The sequence below is a fragment of the Bombus terrestris genome, chromosome 9 (assembly GCF_910591885.1).
Source record: "Bombus terrestris chromosome 9, iyBomTerr1.2, whole genome shotgun sequence".
Taxonomy (NCBI): domain Eukaryota; kingdom Metazoa; phylum Arthropoda; class Insecta; order Hymenoptera; family Apidae; genus Bombus; species Bombus terrestris.
In genome coordinates, this window is record NC_063277.1 from 18,344,776 (window position 1) to 18,364,726 (window position 19,951).

General features: G+C 40.0%; 1 protein-coding gene across 16 annotated transcripts in view; it reads right to left on the minus strand.

Moving 5' to 3' along the window:
- Nucleotides 1-19,951, minus strand: part of LOC100651044 (DNA N6-methyl adenine demethylase) — a 383,971-nt gene that overhangs the window by 30,823 nt on the left and 333,197 nt on the right. For 12 of the 16 annotated variants that reach the window (XM_048408475.1, XM_048408469.1, XM_012312329.3 and 9 more), the window contains 3 exons: nucleotides 8,658-8,828; nucleotides 7,032-7,112; nucleotides 4,609-4,794 (listed from right to left, as the gene is read on the minus strand). In XM_048408475.1, coding sequence (XP_048264432.1) covers nucleotides 4,609-4,794; nucleotides 7,032-7,112; nucleotides 8,658-8,717 — 327 coding nt within the window. In that variant the 5' untranslated portion in view covers nucleotides 8,718-8,828. The remainder of the gene's footprint in view (nucleotides 1-4,608; nucleotides 4,795-7,031; nucleotides 7,113-8,657; nucleotides 8,829-19,951) is intronic. The other 4 variants (XM_012312331.3, XM_048408473.1, XM_048408470.1 and 1 more) reach the window with 1 other exon arrangement.

Below are 19,951 nucleotides of genomic sequence, written 5' to 3' on the forward strand. Positions count from 1 at the left end.
AGAGAGATAGAGAGAGAGAGAGAGAGAGAGAAAGAGAGAAAGAGAGAGAGAGTGAAAGAGAGAGAGAGAGAGAAAGAGAATGAAATTGGGCGTGATTCGGTTTCGTTCGTCGTTAATAACAAGAGTTATCGGAAATTTTTCAGCGTGACCTGTGTGCGAAAATTTCTACCCGATTGGTAGTAGCCTGTGGCGTTGGCTTTTCACAGAACGATTGCGATCGAAAAGAAAAAAAGTACGAAAAGAGACGATCAAAAATAAAAAAAAAAAAATATTAAATAAAGATACAGAAATAATGAAATTCTAATAATAATAGAACAATAGAAAAACGAAGATCACTTTTACGATATGCAGAGACTATTTGTTCTTGCAAGCGGCATGTATGCACTACAGAAATGTCTATAATTCTTCGAAGAGGAAAAGAAACAAAAGGTAGTACAGTTCTTAGCATACTTGGCATATATTCGATCGACTAAAAGAGCAAAAGGCACATTACATTAAGGTGAAAATAAAAATATATATGTAATACATGTATGTAATACTTGAAAAATGGAAAAAAACTGGTGAAAGAAGAGATTTTAATCGTAGAAAATAAAGAAACGTATAATAAGAAAACCGAAAAAAATATCGTAAGTAAGACACAAAAAGCACACAAACTTTCGATACTTGTCTTTTTTTTTTTTTCTTTCTTTTTACTTATAGTATCTTTCTTGTCGTAGAGAGAACTTAAAAAAAAAAAGATTCAATAAACAGTCTGTGCATTGTTTTTTTCAATTTCAATTATATTTCTTTTATTTGAATTCATTCGTCAATAAATTTCATTGTTGACCCGAACTTAGTGCAAGTCATTCGAGCGGTTTACATCACAAATAGATATATCGTTTACGATATACTAATTATCATCATTAATCATACGTTACCAAATATTATAATAATTATAATTATTACCGTTAAAGACCAATTTGTTGGTTAGCTGATAAAGTCGATCGATAATAGTTTCCGAATTCTATTTGCAATAATTGTTGTTTAATTAACGATATTACATATTCCATAATAATTCATAATATTCCTTTTTTCCGTATTCTTTTTTCTTTTTCGTTCGTACTTAATCGTAAGGTCCTAATATCATTACTTTAGACGAGGGAGAGAGGACAGTACAAAAACTTGAAACAAGTATTTTCTTGGATATACGGAATAATTGTGGAAGGTACTAGGAGAAGGTCAAACACCACGAAATGTCGTACGAAAATTGAATAAAAAAGAAAAAAAAGAAACAAAAAACGCTCGATAAATCGCGTCGTATTCACGCGTGAACAATGTCTATAAAAAGAAAAGACACTTTTATAAATCCCAGGCTGGAAATTTCGCTAAAAAGATGATAAAATCTCAAATTAACGTATCGTTCGATCAATCGATACGCCTATGAAAAGAAAGTATAAAAGATTCAACGAGAAATAATCGAATATGCCACAAAGAGGTGGAATGTATCAAACTAAGTGCAGTTTATTCTCAGCTCTCGTTCTCCTCGATACAAAACACAATCAGTTAATTTGTTAACCTACCTACTATGTACACGTGTTACTATGCGCGTCTGCATGGATGGCGCATAAAAACGTATTCTGTATACGTATGTAAGTGCATAGATTCTTTAAAGCGTTGTTAAAATACCACTTTGGAAATACGTGCAACGATCTTCGATGTTTCTCTAAGGAAAATGTAAAAATTCGTACGACGAAAGTTTCATTATTTTACCTGCATTTTAAACCATCCTTTTTACACGAATTATATTTTGTTAAAAAAAAAAGGAACGCTACATAATAACCTTAGAACAGTTTTTAATTATTCGAATCATCACGAATGATTTTTATTCGAGTCGCATAATCGTTCGATCCACGGCAACTCCAACCACGGAACATGTTACATCTAACATATCATTTAAGTTTCGCTTTTGGAGAATATTCTCTTCCTCGTGTCGCCTGTATGTTACTCCCGCGATATCGTTTACCGTTCATCGATTAATCTTCTCTTTATTAAACATCGCGTGCATGTAACAAGTACGTACTTTCGTTTATCTTGTCGTCGTTGGTAAACTTCAACGAATACGCCTCCTCGTCAACTTTATTTATTAACCGCAAATATCCAACAGATATAGAAGTTTCTCAGTACTTTGTTAAAATAATGTTTTCGAATGTCCCCGGTGTTTATAATTACTCGAACGACAGTAAATCAGAACTCTCTTTCTACTTAAGTCAAAAATTTTATTTTTGAAAATTCTTAATTCTCAGAATTTTTCTTCGAATAATGTTTATGTAAAATTACATAGCTACATATTTCGAGAGTCGTTTGAACAATCGCTAACCATCGATTTTTCTTCTTCCTCTCTGTTTTTGCAGGAAAACAAAGAGAATAGAGCGGGAGAGAGAGAGAGAGAGAGAGAGAGAAACAGCAGAGATTTCTGTAGCTGTCCATTTGCGCACGAGTTGGTCTCGTTACCGGTCCAATACACGGAAAACGTATTAAATTCGCTTTCTACGAAGAGCAGTTTCTTGTTCCGGAGAAAAAACGGAGAGGGAAGCTCCATTTCACAAACGATCCGCGAGAGTTTCGCGCGCCGATACTCTACCAGCCCCCAAGCCGCCCCTTTGCTCGCCGATTTTATTCATTTTCTCTGCGATACCGCCGCGTGAAACTTGCTAATTCCGCGAAAGCCATCGGGTGAAAGAAACGATACAGGCTCCGGGGAAATCTATAAACTCGAACATTATAAAACTTATAACAAGACAAACGCTTACCAATCTTTTCGAGACTAATGCACACGCGCGCCCATACGTTAAGAAACATTATCGTCCCTTTACGTTTCACGCGCGTTCCTTAGCAAGAGATCGGAACATTTGCGAGTCTTAGTTAAATCCGTCGTTATCCGTCGTTATCGTTTCGGGGGATGAAAATATCTACACCGTACCTCGTAGACGTTGCTTCAGAGACACGATGCAATTTTATTGGTTTGTCTCGACGAACTATGGAAATACGGTTCTTGTTAGAGTTTATCCCTCTGCTGGTGCTTGTGATAGTTGAGATTTGAAATTGTGAAATTGGTTATGTTTCTTAATTTTTCATCGTCGTTCTACTTGCCCATGCTTTACGTACTGTTCTTGGACTTTATTTTACTTTGTTTTCGATCGACTGTTCTCGAAGAGACTCATCGAAGATCGTCGCATATTTCGCCCAGTATCTTACAACTTACCCTCCTCTCTAATAATAATAGTAATTATCATCACGTTTTTTTATCGTTGCCATTAATAGTTGCTTTGAACGAACTTTATCCAATATACAATTTCCAAAAAACGAAAAAAAAAAAAAAGAAAGAAAAAATAAGAACCGGTCGCCACTGGCGACACTATCCTCGAGAACTCTATCCTCTACCATCGTGTAATGCAATACTCTTAATCGAAATTTCCGTACATCATATACGTACAGTGCTATAATAACCATAAGTGATTACTAAAAAGATTATATAGAAATCGTAGAGTCACAACGTTTATCAAGGCATCCGATAGAATTGCCTAGTTTCACTCTCGAACTTCGTGTCCTTGTCTAGGAACACGATTCTCCATTCTGTTTCGTCATTAACGAGCTTCGTTTCGCTCCAATTCTCCTGGCTACGAACGATCTGTGAAATCATCGCCACGGTGCAATTTCGTACGGATGATCCGGCGCGATGTAATTAAGCTTCCGACAATTCGATCTCGAACAGCATCGAAAAATAATTTGCTCGTCCAGCCGGAATGGACGACAACGAAGCTGAATATTTCGCGAGCGAGTTTCTTTGTTTGGGGGAGCGGGGGTTATACATATGCTTCACATCGCACGCGGATTACACTATTTATTGGATATAATGTATATAAATATAAGATTTATCCTGGGTTGTCGAACGTATTTCTCCTCATCTTGCTCGTGATTTTTTGAAGGATCAATGAGAGCCAGCTAGAAATACCTTCCAGCCTAGGGGTTGTTGCCTCTTTTCCCTTTAAAAAATCTCGATATTCTCGCGAACAATTTCAAAATTAACCTTAACCGGTCTCTTCTTGCTAAAAGTATAAAAAAATAAACGAAAATTCGTCCGATATCGAAGCAAACTCGGCATATGGTAGGTGACCAGACATCGATCCAATAGAAAATCCGCGAAAAAGCAACGAGGCACAAATGGAACGATCTATAACCACGCCAATGATATAAACGCGCGAAAGGAAGATAAAAGGTAAAAGAAAAAGAAACAAGGAAAGAAGAGAACTGCATCGACGATCGATTTCAATAATACGCGTGGACGTAGATCAGGTTGTGGATCGGGTGATGGTGGGCGTGAGGATTGTGCAAGGGGGTACAGAAGGAGGTAGTGGTGATAGTGGTTGGGGATGGTGGATGATTGACAGATTGCATCGTGGAAACGGGCGACACCTGATTGGGGGGACCGGCCGGCACTTGGTACACGGTATTGGGCGCGGCCATCGGGCACCTTGAGGCCCCGGCTGCGCCGTGTTGGGCCCCATGCTGTTGTTGTTGTTGTTGTTGCTGTTGTTGTTGTTGTTGAATGTAGTTTGGTGGTAGACATACCTCGAGGCGGTCGGTACGTGGCATCTTCTGCGGCATCGCCACCGTCTGCGGCACCACGCCTAATGGGCTTCCGACTCCTGTTGGATCCGCCGGGCCCATGATCGCTGGCATGATCGGACTAGGCGCAAAATACGGGCTGTACGTGTTGCCAACTTGAGGCATACCAGTCAGGTACGGATTCGTCGCCTGCGAAAACACACCCGGAAAGTATCCAGGTAACACGGATTAGAACAAACCTATCCCCACCTACGCTCCACGCGATGTCGCCATCGTATGTGCCCCGCAATTTTATTATGCTAGAGCTCTTCGCTTCTTTGACCCCCTTATTCTATCCCTGACATAAGCGCGGTACAATAGCCCCACCCTTATTTTAGCTGTGCTATTCGTGAACAACAATTTTGTATTGTCAATATTGCGGTCAATGTGATCGAGACTTCGCGAGACGTTTCACAGATAATTAGTATTAAAAATTAAGAATCGATTTACGATTAAAACCATCCCTCAAACAGACTTTGCTTCGATCAACGAATATTATATCTCTCCTTTTATAAACCATCGAAGAATACGCTATTCTTTTCATCGCGGAAAAAAATTGCATACCATCGCGAAGGACCGTGACGATACACGATCTATTCCACTCGTACAGAATTAAAACGAATTTAATTCATATATACATATGCAAGGAAAACAATTCAGCTAAAGAATTATAGAAGATCAAAGAATATGAAATTTAGTTCAAAAGTTAGTAAAATTCAGTGGCGAAGATTTTTCCGTTTCCTCAAAACTAAACAACGAGCAACGATGTAAACGCTTGATCAAACGATTCGGACATCTGGATCAAATTATCTCGAGCGTTCAATTATCCCGTATGAATCGAGCTAACAACGATTTTAACCAATCTAGAGGAAAATTGCAACGAGTGGAAATTAGCGAAGAAAAGAATAGAATATATGGCTCGCCAAGTCTTAATCGTTCGTTTCTTTCTCGGTGGTAACCGCTACTTTGAACGACAAGCGCGCGTTCCCATAAGAAGCGTTTGGTTTTGCAGAGAACGGGCTTCCCAGAACCGAAGCCAGGTAATTTGAAGCGCAGCCGAATGAGCTGAACGCCCGTTCCTTCTTCTTCTTCTTAAGGACCTGTGTGCTTGTATCCTTCGAACTTTCGCCGAGTTCACGCCATCACGTGGTATAGAAGCTTCCAAGGCAACCGAGGAACGCTAACTGCCGAAAAACTTTCAACTACGCGATAATGGCCGTTGACCCGGAAAACGATTTTCGAGTTACTCTCCGGGCAAACAATAATCTATTGGCGGCAAGTCAGCGTACCTCGATTATTCGCCATTTGCTCGCGTTTCTCTCGTTCTTCAGTCGATTTCCCGTGTCGAATCGACGCTGCATCCAACGATCTTACTGAATCAAATGACATATTACGATTTTGTATACATTTAATTACGGTGGAAATTGTTCAAAGCGATAAAGATTGCCCGATTTAAAAACGAGAAAATATATCTTTATTTTCTTCTTCTCGCATAAGATAATAATATGTATATACCTTGTTTATAACTGCAGTTCAGGTCTCAGTTACGTTGTCCATGTAAATAAAAAAATAAATAAATAAATAAATAAATAAAGAAAAATTTAACATGTACGATATTCATATCCTTCGTCTTGTTTATACTATAAACCCCTAGTATATACGATATATTTGTTTCCAAAAACGCGATGTTAAAATTTTTTATAATCAATAATTTTACAAAAAAAAGTTCAATCTATTATTTCTTTCTACATGTTCTGAATAATTGTTACGTATATACATATACGATCTTATCGCGTATTGAAAAGTTCTAGAAAAAAATTACGCGCACGTTCTTAAAACGTATTATACGGAAAAATAAGCAGAATAGAATAAGTAGATATTATCGTATTTAAACTTATTTTACGGAGAACGAGAGAAACTCGGCGATTTAACTCTTTGTTGGCCGCAAAATAATTCATGCTTTCGAGGAAAACCCTCTAAAGGAAAAACTTTATCGTGACATACAGAGAAATTTCTTATATTTCGATAAAAACAAAACGAAATATTTCGTAAAGCATGCAGATCAAGTCTCAATCTTAATTTACAGTGCGGCACTCTTTTAAAAACAAGTCGAAGCTTTCATACAAACGCTTACTAGACTTACAGGCACACTAACTTGCGCGACAGCGACGCCATCTTACAAATCTCTTTCTTTCTAATTACTTTCTAATCATACACATTAAAGTTAAAGATTTTTCAACAAAATTTATATATAATAACGATTACGCTAATAAGAGAAAAAGGATATATGTAACGGTTCGAGTAGATTTGTTTTGGAGGGTCAGCGCCGTCGCGTGCACTTTAATTAACTAAAAAATTAGTGGAAGCCAACCAAAACCAGGAGTTACCATAAAGGCGTGGGTAGCGAGAAGTTGCTGCTGGATTTGCTGTTGAAGGTGATGGTGTGGTGCCGGAGGTGCCGGTGCCTCCTGTTCACCAATGACGTAATTGGAGAACACACCAACAATCAACCACAACCACGAGAGCCACAGCGGCAAACATAGGGGACAGACAGGCAGTCATACGAGTAGTATAGGGTTCGATGTCACGTAGCAACGACTATGAATTATTATGTCATGAAATAAAGAAGTAGGTGGGCGTAATTATGATGGTTTGATTTCTTGGTGAAAATTTCCTTTAGACGCCGAGATATCATTACTGGGGAACGAAATTTTTCGTTATTCACAACCTTTAAACGTTTCATTTTTTGCACGTGCACGCATTCGAAAGAGAGACGACTCTATTAACCCCTTGCCTTATAATATCGAGTCGTAATATACTTGTTCAACGAAGGTAGATCAAAGAAGGCAGGCTCTAACTTTAGTTTCAGATTGACAAGTATGAAAATGCGTACAATTTGTCGATATACCGCATCCGATATGGCGTTGCAACATTCTTCCATTACAAACACAGGAGTAATTCGGAACACTTGTTACTCAAACGTTTTGCTTTTCAAGATCCGTATTTTATCTCTTGTTAACGATTTTACATGTTATTTAGCCGATAATCGATAATCGAACATATTATTTGCGACAAACGAAAAGTTTCGTTACTAGTAAAAATTAGCAACATTCGTGTTTTACGCAGCAAACGCGAAAACATCGTTACAGGCAAGGGATTAAACGATTGATCATCTTTCGTAATTTACATATTTATCGCTATAATTTCTTTCTTTTTTCAATAATTGCAGTAGATTTTGTGGATTCGCCAAATGGTATGTATTATGATTAAAAAAAAAAAAAAAAAAGAGAAAAAGAAATACTTTGACGAACCAACAAAATAATCGTTTGCTTTTTTAATGTATTATGTCGTGGTATCCGACGGCAATCTAGGAGAACTAATAATTGTAACTACGGTCTTTTCTCTATTTAGCTATTTGATTTTTCAACAAATATTGACTGTCTATCGAGAATCATGGATAAATTAAAGGAATAGGGGGTGACACTGACCAAAAACATGCGGCGTGCTAAAATTTACTCTCTGAGGTTTTATCTTTCGGTGCAATGCCCGCAAATATAAAGAACGTCGGCAAATAAGAACGACTAGGTGTGATATTCTTCAAGAATTTTAATCGATTCGTGTCTAACTTAGATATCGGAGCACACGAAGCAAGATATTCTTCGATAAAGTCTAAAATTTTTAAAATATGTATATGCTAATTTTTAAAATGTATATCTTATCGAGACATTAACAACGATAAAATCTGCCAAAGAAATGATCTGATCGAGTATTCAGCGAGTCAAAGAATCTTTAATTATCATAGCACAAATATAATTTTTGATAAGAAACTGGCAGCGGTACACCTTATCGTTGATCATTTACGTGGCGTTACCTACCAAAAAGGTAATCTAGTGGTAGTCGTCGACTAACACAGACAAAACTCAAGATCTCTCGATCGTGGTAAAAAGAAAAATGTGTGGATGTGTGAACAGCAGAAGACGTGGTGCAACGAATGTGTTAAAGTTCGGACATACCACTGCTGGTACCTGACCAGGCACTAATGGTTGGGCCGGTGTAAGGCCCATCTGCTGCATGAGCGCATTCTTCAGAGCTAAATGATTACGCCCGTTTATCAAAAGCTGGTCCTTCAGGTGCTGCGGTGGATGGAAATATTTGCACGGCGGTTTTTCGCGATTACATCGGCCCTGAAACAGAAATAAAACCCAATATGTTACGATCGACTCTGGACATCGTGTCTACGGACGTAGATCGCCTTTCACGCATATATAGGCTACGTTTCGTACGTATAAGTACGAAAGAGAGTATCAAATCGAAAGAACAGGATTCCTTTCCATATGTATCTAATAGATATATCGGATTATAGTCGCTTTTGGCGCAGATAAAATGTTATCATCGATAAAAGTAGATAAGATTCAAGGATAGCATAGAATTAACAAGAGACGTTAACGCAGGATATTCCTCTTCGGGCACATAAGGACTCGAGCTTGTACAAGTGGCAGAGGAGCACGATTAAACGCAATTTTAATTACAGACCCTTCTCCACCGTGAACAATATTCCCACGAAAGGTCCACGCGTGCGATAACACGGCACCATTACACGCGTCGCAATGTAATCGCGCAGTAATCTTATGTGCGCACACAGCCTATCTGCAATTTGCCCGTAAGTGAAACACGCTCACGTACAAGTGGTTTATAATGCAGCTAATATCGAAAGCTCTGCCTTCCTCTCTCTAGATTTTCCGCCCTCTCGTAACTTGGGTGCCGTAGCGAGCTTTAACGTGATTTCAGGCTTCTGCGCATCGTTGCGCTGCTGTGCGAGTAAGTGGTATAATTGAAAAAGAAAAAAAAAAAAAAGGAGAAGGAGAGAGCAATATGATTCAAAAAGTTCCCATTAACGATTCAGAAAAATGCAGTTCTCGTTGGAAATTCGAAATATTGGAATTAAAACGGTGTTTATGGTTCTTTAACAACAACGAAGGCAACGAAATTAACATCGATTTACTATTCTACAATAGCGTTTCATTCGACACGACGGGTTCGAATAAGCTACTTTTAAGCCAGGTTACATCTCGACAACCATGACACGGAAGTTCGCGTGGAAGTCAGAGATGGATAAGCAAGTCGATAGGACGTAATCCCTATTCATCGCATCGTGAAACAAGTGTCAAGACGCGTTTGCGTCAAATGAATGTACACTCGTTGAAAATGCATCCTGTCGATTTTTCTTCGCTTTGTCCTAAATCGTTCGTTGGTTTGCGCGAAACACGTATTAGAAGCTTTTTATGACGATAATTTTTAATTGCAAGTCCTTAATGATATCGGCAAGTAGCGACTATTGTCGCTAATAATATTATTGAATTGAAAGTAATTTCGTCAAATTAGATCGGCTAAGATCATCGATCTTGCGCGGGCATCTTGACATCATTTTTTAACGACACCCTGCACAGAGTTACAGGCAGAAGGAAGAAAGGAAGATTATAGGAAAGTAAGGAGCGGAGAGGACAGAAGATACGAAGAAGATTGGAGACAGAGGATTGAGGAAGAAAGAGAGAGAGAGAGAGAGAGTCAAGAACAAGGTCAGGCGGTGTCACGATGGTACTAATTAGACCCTAACAATATTAGTTCAGGTAAGACGTCTAGGATGGCGAAGGTGAGGCAACAGCAGCCGGTAGGCAGCCGTGCTTTCTTACGGAAATCCAGTGGCTTTCCATAATAGCAGCTTGCAAGCGTGAAACCGACCTCAGAGGGTGGGCTCGTCTGTAAAGGGATGCCTCCTCAAATATCGCCTAATTAAGCACATTCGAGGAGTTTCGAGGAATAATGTGTACCAGCCAGCGAGAAACTTTCGACCCACTGAGAACGCAATTGCCCCTCATCTCCTTCTCTCTCCTCTACCTTCTCTCCTCTCTGCTTTTACGTATAGCTGTTTCTATCTTCTATCAACGTTTCTAACTTTTCTCTTCTATCTTCTTGTTTTCTTTTCTGTATTTAGTACCAGTTCACTTTCTACTTAATTTATCGCTTCGCTCTTTTCTTTATCTTTTTCTCTATGTTTCTTTTTCTTCTGCTTTTTACCTTCTTTGCTATATATACAGGCATCTTTCCACTTTAGCACGATTTTCATCTTTGCTCTTACCTCCTTTCGTCTCTTCCACCCTCGCTGCGATATAAACGAATCTCGAGCGTGAAAACTATCGCCGCTAACACCAACGCGAACAAGCCGCGAGTTTTTTCATAAACGTCGAAGCGGAACTCTTTGCTCGGGACAAACTACGAGTTGAACGGTTGTACGAACGTTGTCTAGCTTATTTGCGATGTTTTAGCGGTTTGACGATTACAGCAGAGAGCCAGAAAAATTTGATTTTCTACAACGAAAGTATATTTGTATTTTGTTCGTTTGGCCTTTCACCAATCACCATAGCCAATCTACGTATAATTTATAACATTGCGCAAATCGATAGTTCATAAATTCCACTAGATTCTTGCGATTAGTCTAACATCTATTTCGATATTTAGTTTCACAGATCAATTACTTGCAACAGTATTTCACAGAAAAAGGCATTACATTAGGTTTTATACGAAGTATTATACTAGAATGTGAGAAACTATGTGGAGATTCTATAACAGATAACCTGCTACTTTCCAATCATAGAGCAATAATAAACGTAAATCGATTCGAACACTCGAAAATGATACGCAGCTGCGATGCAAATGTCGCGTTCCACTCGGGTAATAACACTTATCAAACTTTTCTGAAATATCACGCGATACACGCGTTATTCTAAAGCCTCGATTAATTTCGGGACGATCCCCTGCGCTTTCTCGTAAAGGATTCCTCTTCGCGGTGGGGAACGCAATCGCGAAGAACATAATCTTCGATTGCTGCGCCGAAGCTCCTGTCAGACTCTAACATGGCGTCGGTTGAACTTAATAATAAACAGAGGAACGCATTATCATCGGGATGCAAATAACGGTAGTTTCCTTGGAATTTAAAGCGAGCGTATATTTTAGACGGTGCTAACTGGCGAGCGTAGTATTAAAGTTGATTTAAAGGGTCTACTGATAAGAAACAGCATTCTCCGGGGAACCATGCGAAATGTTCCTTCCCTCCTAATTTTAACGAAACTTTAATGATATTTAGGGGAGGAGAAGATATACGTATGTATAAATACGGCGTCACAATAAAGAGATTTAACGCTTTGCGAATTTACAGTACTCGTCGAGTGTAGGTAAATACCACGTAAATTCTAAAATCGATCTTTACAACGAGGAATGCAAAATGTTTACCGATACCGAATGCTTTATTTATAGTAATTATTAGTTTAAGTTTTTAATCAAAAACGGTACGTTACCATGTAACTAGATTAAAATACCGATTATAGAAAATTAGTTAAATTACCAGCAAATGGAACAAACGTTGGATAATATAAATACACGAGTATATTATTATTACGCATCCGTTGCATGGCGTAACAGAAGATGGCGATTAAAGTAGATCTCGCTACATTTGCGAGCAAATTGCTGGTTACGGAAACAAGAGTACGATGTAAGGGTGAGAAGGTGAAATCGAGGGGATGGAAAATCAACCGGACGGCCTAAATCGGAGGTTACCGACACCTCAGCTGACATTCGTTCGTACATAAATCATTGATCCAAAGCGGGCAGGTGTACCACGAGCAAAAAATATTCCACACGGAGGAGAATGGTCAAGTAACTCGAACCTTCTAACAGTTTCGACTTTCTGGCGTCACTGAGGGAGCGGCGGAGAAAGAAGACAGAGTGCGAGATGGGGTCGACTCAATTACAGTCGCTGAACGACGCGATAATTGGGATCAAGATTGATTGTCTTCCTTTCCGTTGGTCTGACCTTTCGCGAGCGAGAAAACAACTGCTGCCTGTTCTTTTCTCCGCTCCTATACCCAAGCTTGAACGTGCGAACGGTCGTGGCCCCACTCGAACAAATTGTTACCGCAACGGAAACATATGCTCGAGGGATACACGTCGAAAGTCTCATTGCATTTGCATTTGTTAGGAGCGCCGTGAACGTTTTTGAATTAAGTAGAATAAGAAATTGAAGAAAAAAGATTTTACGCGTGATATTTTCTATGCCAACCTTTGAAATCCGTTACTATCGGTAAAGTAACGGGGTATAAGATTTTCTATACGCTAAAATTCGTCACTTTCAACGGCGAAATTAATTTGAACGAAATTATGTCCGTGTCAAATTTCGCGTTAATTTCGTCAAATATAGAAGCAACATCGAAGACGACGATGAAAAACTGTTCTAGAGAGGATAACTAATATTTTTAACAAACGTTGCTCTGGTATCACCGTTTCAGATGCGTTTAATCGAATGAATAGCGAATCGAACGATTCAAAGGCGGGATTTGTGGTTGAAAACTAGAGAGTAGGGCGAAATGCCTGCAGCGATAGTTAATTTTAATTTAGGTTGTGTTAGAGGATTTGTTTGCACGGGCCGAGCGAGAGTATAGATACAGACATAAAAGCTTGACGGGAAGAATTAAAGTATGAATATAAAAAATACGAGTGAAAATATTTGCAAGTTGGAAAACTTCGTAAACTCGATTCTTACAACCCCGCAATCGTCCCAAAAAGACAAACGAAATCAAATATTTTTCTCTGGAAATCTTCCTGAAAGCGTCAAAAAGGATCCCGACCAAACATACCCTCCCAACAGTCTTAAAAAACGAGAGGGAAGAAAGTAGACGGAGCGGTAAGACGACAAACAAGTGAGAAATGTAGAAAAACGAAGAAAGGGAGAGAGAGATAAAGGCAGCAGGAGGGATGGTAGGGAATGCTCGCTTCATGGTTGCAGAAGGTCGACGTCGAGCAACCTTTTTCACCTCGATAAAGCCTTGTCGTCGTAGGTGGCCGACGAACACGATCCTTCAGACTCCGGGCTAACCCCGCTTTATAACCTCTCACCCGTCTTCCCTTCGCCTCTGATGCGCTTCACGTCTCGCGAGGGTGGAGTCACACGCCGAAAGCGGAAGATCGGTTGTCGTTGAAAGAGCAAAAGCATCATAGACAGGATGATAGAGAGTAACTGGCACATCGAACGGGTCAGAAGAGGCGTTCGAAGCGACGAAACGAAGAAGCGAAAGAGAATAAAGATACGAGAAAGAAGAAGAGGAAGAGGCAGAAGGGGAAGAAGAAGCGGAAGAAGGGGAAACGGGGGAGAAGGAGGAGGAAGAACCGGAGTGTGATAGCGAGGAAATGGGAGAGACGCAGGAAAGCACAGAGGAGCGCTGCAAGGGCTGCAAGGCCGGGTGGCCAAGATTACTAGGATTTGCGCGTAGATTTGCATATCGATTTTCCTGTGCAACGGTGTCGTATGACGGCAAGCAGCGCGCGATTTCCCTTAATTTCGTCGAGGGAACTAGCTACGACATTAGCCTCGTGGCTACGTTTAAACACGCTTGTTTCACACCGATATAGCTTGCCAAAATTTCTTCCCCTTTCTCTCTCTCTCTCTCTCTCTCTCTTCCTCCTAAGTATATACGTGTATTTGGTTCACCGTGTACGCGTTTCTCTGTTCGTTGATGCTCATAAAAATGTTAAACCTGTTAACTACTGTAACAATCGTATAAATCGTATTTGCATCGCAAAGTGGAAGTATCGGGCATTCGGATGAAATTAGGTTAATCGATGGATGTTGTAAGTTGAGAGACGATATGTCTGCAACTATGGCATGTTTCTATAATTTTTCGTTCGTAAGTGAATTCGTAAGAATCGATCGTTTTGACATAATTTATAATCGCAGCTAATCGTTTTCGCGCGAAATAAGAATAACTGAAGGCGTTATTATTTTATAATTATTCGATGGCGAGAAACGTAATTGCGTTTTCTCGCATCGAGAAATAATTTTGAAAAACACGGATAAACGCGTAAAAGATACAACGACGTAATAAAGCAATCCAATTAATTTTAACAAAGGCCGTTTAATTATGAAACGATATTGTTTACATGTGATCATTCTTGTTACTTCGATTAGCTTTTAACTAAAGTAGTTTTCCGAGTTTCAGTATTTGATATGTAATTTTTTCTACAATTCTTTATATTCAACAAGATATAAGATACGATTATACAATTATATGAATTGAATTTTCTTCTTTTGTTGTATGATATATTATTATATTCGCGTCAAAAGTATTTACTCGTTTTGACTACGAACAATCAAAAGGGCGGCGTCCAGTCAAAATAATAAAATTAATTAAATTATACTCGTTGAGAAACTCGAAGCATCTAGGCATTAATGAGATTAAATCTTTAGAATATCGTAAAAGTTGGATCGTTTGAGCTTCGAAGAGTGGAAAGCAGCGGCGCGACGTCTAAATAAATTGATGAGCTGCATAAAAATTGCGAAAAGAATGCACGTTGTTCGATCGGAATCGAAAATTCGGCGAGGAGGGTGCGCGTTTCGGTTTAATTTTTCAGTAGTAGAGAAAAATGACCGGACGTCGAAGAAAATCTGGGACATTAGTCCCACGGCTGCGTTAAATGCGCTCCGCTACGCGACTATACTATTTTTCATCTTGTCCGCCGAAATTACCATAACGAACTCAGGAGAACGATAGTAAGAAGAAATCAGCGATGGCCAAGATTTATCACAGTATTTAAATTCTTATGTGAGAAATTTTCGAACAGTACCTTTAATTCCGATATTCGAAAGGAATTCTCCGATCGATGATATTGTTGAGATATAGTTGCGCATCACCGAGTAATCTTTTCCGTACAACGACACTATCAAGTATGATTGTAGCGGCACATGAGTCAGAAGACAATTCAAATCATGTTACGCCTATATATACGCCTGTTATGGAAGGATTCAAAGGTTCCATCGAACAGCTATATTTTATATAGTTTTTCAAGGATATAAGGGAGATTTGTTAAGAAACCACGGCAGGACGTAAACACGATATACGAGAAAATCGTATTAGCCGATATGAGATGAGATTCGAAAGTACGCTGAGTTGCGTAATGAGGAAGGGTCGAAGGAAAGGAAAAAGGAAGAAAAAAGTTTCCTCGTTTATCCTTAAATTTCGAGCGATCGTAGATTCGAGCTAGCTAGCTGGTACGTACATATACATAAATACATATATACATACAGATGCCACGACGTTGATCAGGGAACAACGTCATGTTTTTCCCCTAAGTAATCCAGATAACAAAGTTCCTCTCAATCTGGCCTATCATCGCGCCAATATCCGCTGGCTGCGTCCCGTGCCGCCATCTCGATATTTCCTTCGGCAAAAGAGGCTCCGTTGTTGATCGCATTACTTGCTCCCGAGAAAGGATATTGCGAAATAGAGAGCCTTTTCGTTGGCCCTTACCTTGTATACGATTAATTCTCTCTACGTGTACGAAATTAACGCTGTCTCACGAAGGTCAATACAACGCTCTTTCTACCCTTTTGTCACACCCTTCCTTTTTTAACGGTAATATCGAGTTAAAGCATACACTTGCCTGGCATTTCTTTCTCAAAGATGAACATTTTATCCTCTTTCGGGAATTTTTATCACAAGTATATATGCATAGGAGCATGCAAAAAATTCTAAAATCAAAAAGAGTAGATATAATTTGGCACAAATATTACTAATTATTCAAATAACCATTCTTTGGTAAATTAGACCGATTCTCCCTCGTAAGAACATCCCGTAAATCCGAACGATTCGGCCAATTCCTCTTTAACGAAACTTTAACGAATAGCAATGGACGAACACCTTGGATCTCGGGCAAACAGAGAAACAAGAGCGCAACGCGAAGAAACTTTTTACAGGATTTCGCAACGATGGACAGGCAACAGCTGGATGCCTATACGCTTTCGCAAAGAGCGGCGGGAATGACGGGATAAAGTGGTCGACGAGGGACAAGGGGAGTTTCGGGCCGAGTTTCATACGTTTCCGGGCGAGTTTGTCACGCTCTGCTCCTAGAATTGTGGCTACAACTACCGACAAGCTTCTCTCTCTCTCTATCTTGTCCAACTACTCACACCCTTTCTTCTTGCTCGTTCTTCCTGGCCAGCCTTCCATATCTCCGTTTCTGTCTTCGTCTCTAAAGCTTCTCACGAACGCGGAGTTTTAGCTAAGACGAGCCGGCTGGTTAATTCGAAAAGTGCCGGCATACTACGTGCGTTCCTCCACGTGTACAACGTTCTCCTCGTGTTGGTCGTCTTAGAAAAGCTCCCTGACGCTGGTGGAAAGCCAGGCCAAATGACATCAGGGGTCCCGTTTCATTACGTCGAGAACGTGAAAGCCCAGCTGAGTCAGTGGCTATATACCCTTGGTGTAAAGGGAATTCCGTTATTTCCCTTTTTTTGCCCTTTCTTTCTTTTTCTTCCTCTTCTTTTCTCTTTTCGTTAGCTGCTAAAGATATTTCTCGGAACCACAAAGCGTTCTTTACCTCTTACCGTTTGCTTGACCGTTCGTTTAGACACACGCAACAGTCGCTAAATTATAGAAATATTTCAGATTGTATATCGATACGCGATCTCTTTCGAAGAAAGAGGGAGAAAGATTATTGGAAGAGTCTTTAATTACAACGCACGGTTCCATGTTTTCTTGAAACAAAAATACAATCTTCGAGATATGGTAGCAACGACTCGAGTAAACTTAGCTTAATTATCAAACGCGTAACTTGGTGGTATTTCAAGTTAATTGCAAACATACGCCCACGATGAAACAATCGCTATTATAATTTCTCGTCGCTTGTAAAAAACGAAAAGGAGAAAAAGGCACGTTGACTGCTTCGAATCGATTGAATTTTTCGTCGCGAAAGTTCCACGAACTTTCAAGCAAATGATAGCCGGCTAACAATATCCGCAGAACACGGCGAATAAACGAGAATTCGCTGTCTACCGCTTCACCAGCAGCGTCGATATAATTCCTTCAACTTTCTGCTTGACGAAACTACTTCTCAATGACGAACAACAGGAGCGGATCGTTCTGTATGGGAAGCTCGGTTCGTGGGATGAGGTTAAATGACCAATACTTCTCCGAAGCATTTCTATCCAATTGTTCGTCGCAGTTATCCACCTGAAATTCTCTTCCCTCTTTCGCTTGTCGCTGAACTTTCCTTGAAAAATGTAAAAAGATGCAATTTGCTCGAGTCGATAGCGATTGGATTTACTTGTGTTCCTTGTTTAAACAGGGATGCCTGTATCTTTACTTGTATTTATTTTATAGTTTATATATTATTCGTATCAAACTTAAAATTCAATTTCCCGAATCTCTATTTATCACAAATCGTTCGGTTCGCTTGTATAAAGCCTTGTATTAGTCCTATTAGCTGTTAATTGCTGAAAAACGTTCCACGTATTTTATCTCTTGTTGAACAACTGTTGACACGAGGGGCAGTGTATTATCGGCACGTACAACGATCCATTCAAGAGCTCTTAATGAGGCGACGAACAAATGAAAATTATTAGCGATAAATAAATTGAATCGCGAATGGTGACGAGTGGGAACAAGGTTTAAACCGAAGCAAAAATCACTCTCTCCCTTTTTCTCTCTCTCTCTCTCTCTCTCTCTCTCTCTATCTCTGATTCTCTCTTTCTCGTTGTACAAAAGCAAGTGGATCCATTCAAATCTCTACAATAACGACAGCAACAATAACAACAAGTCCCTGCGAAACGTCGATCTTTGACGATGACGCGATAAATCCAGCGGTAAATAAAGCAAATGGATATGCGAAAGCAAACATTAATTGAACGCGAAAACGATTTGCATTCCTGAAATTGAAAGATAGATAGGCAAATGGCGGTAGATCGTGAAGAAACGGACAAGTGGTTGAGGAATCGTTGTCTGCCCGTTCAGCTATCGATATATATGTAATACGTACAATAAAGCGAATCTGCAATTCATGTTACGACAAAAAAGAACGTTTCATGGATCGATCGCGACTAAGAGAGAGAGAGAGAGAGAGAGAGAGAGAGAGAGAGGACGGGAAGGAGGAAAATGCGACGATTTATCAAGCACTCCGTTAGTTACATAGTGACTCGTCGTCTATTCGTTTGAATAGAAGTAATGCGATCGCTCATTTGGATCGCGTCTTTCGCTGTTTTTCCGACAGAATTAAAAAAATTAAACGACGTTGATCGAGAATCGAAAAATGCTAGTAGCGTCTCTGTGTTCGATAACGGGATAATCATCGTTAGAACGACGTATAGAGTTAGTTAAGAGGAGAAGAAGTAAATGTTCTTATTATTATTTTGTCTCATTAAATCGAGCGAAAATTTAGACAAACGTAACTGCTGTTATTAGAAAATTTGTCTTGCTTCGAGTTAATCGGATATTCTATATCATCGTCGAAACACACGCTGCGCTGCATTAGCTCGTGATATATCGCGTAAATTATTCCAGCCTTTGCACCGCTTGGATATTTGCTCTCGGAATACAAGAGTCCCCATCGTTTCCGCCTCGACTCGATACACCAAGCCGAGAATTATTCGGCATCGAAATGAGATTCGGCTCGTGGCACCGCACGCGCGACATTTCGGCTTCGACCAGCCCCGAATCTCGAGGAACGTCGTGCAACTGAAGCGAAACGTGGGCGCGAACGTCGTCGTTGCGAAAGATCGTGGAATGAAATCTTGGCCATGGCGAAATTTCCAGATATCATATCCTCGCGTAAGAGGGGTTGTCGCGGTTACGTGCTCGCAATATGCAAAAACAGATTTCTCGGTGTCTGAAACTTCCATCCCGGAAGCCGTGGAGGTGCAAGGAGCCGGCATTGGTGGTTCGTTCGTTTTAACAGGAACGCGACAGGATAACAGCGTGGAATTATTAACGACACGGTTGCAAGGACGCCACACTTTCCAACTAAATTAGAGGAACAAGTTGGCCAAGCGCGTCTCTCATTATCCTGACAAATTTCGCGTCTCCGCTGCTCCGCCACCGAAGGGGGCAAGGAGAACAGACCCGTAAAGGTGACTCCGCTTCTCCGCACGTTACATATTAATGCGTAAAAGTTAATTCCGATGCCGGAGATCATTTATGGAGATCACGAACTATATTAGTCTAGCCTATATAAGATCGTCTGATATCAGGTCTATCTCTCTACTCCGCCTCCGCCTCGAATCTGCAAAATTCTTAACCACGTTTACTCTGCCCGAGGTTCGAGTTATCACGTGCAAAACGCGAATTATTCGTCCGTACTGTATCACGTATAAGGTGGATAAGGAATTTTAACGCTACGAAGGAAACGTGTTTGACAGTTTTCGAAAAGTTTACGACGAGGAAATATAGCCAGCTAAGACTAGTTTTTAACATTTCACGTCTTTCGTCGT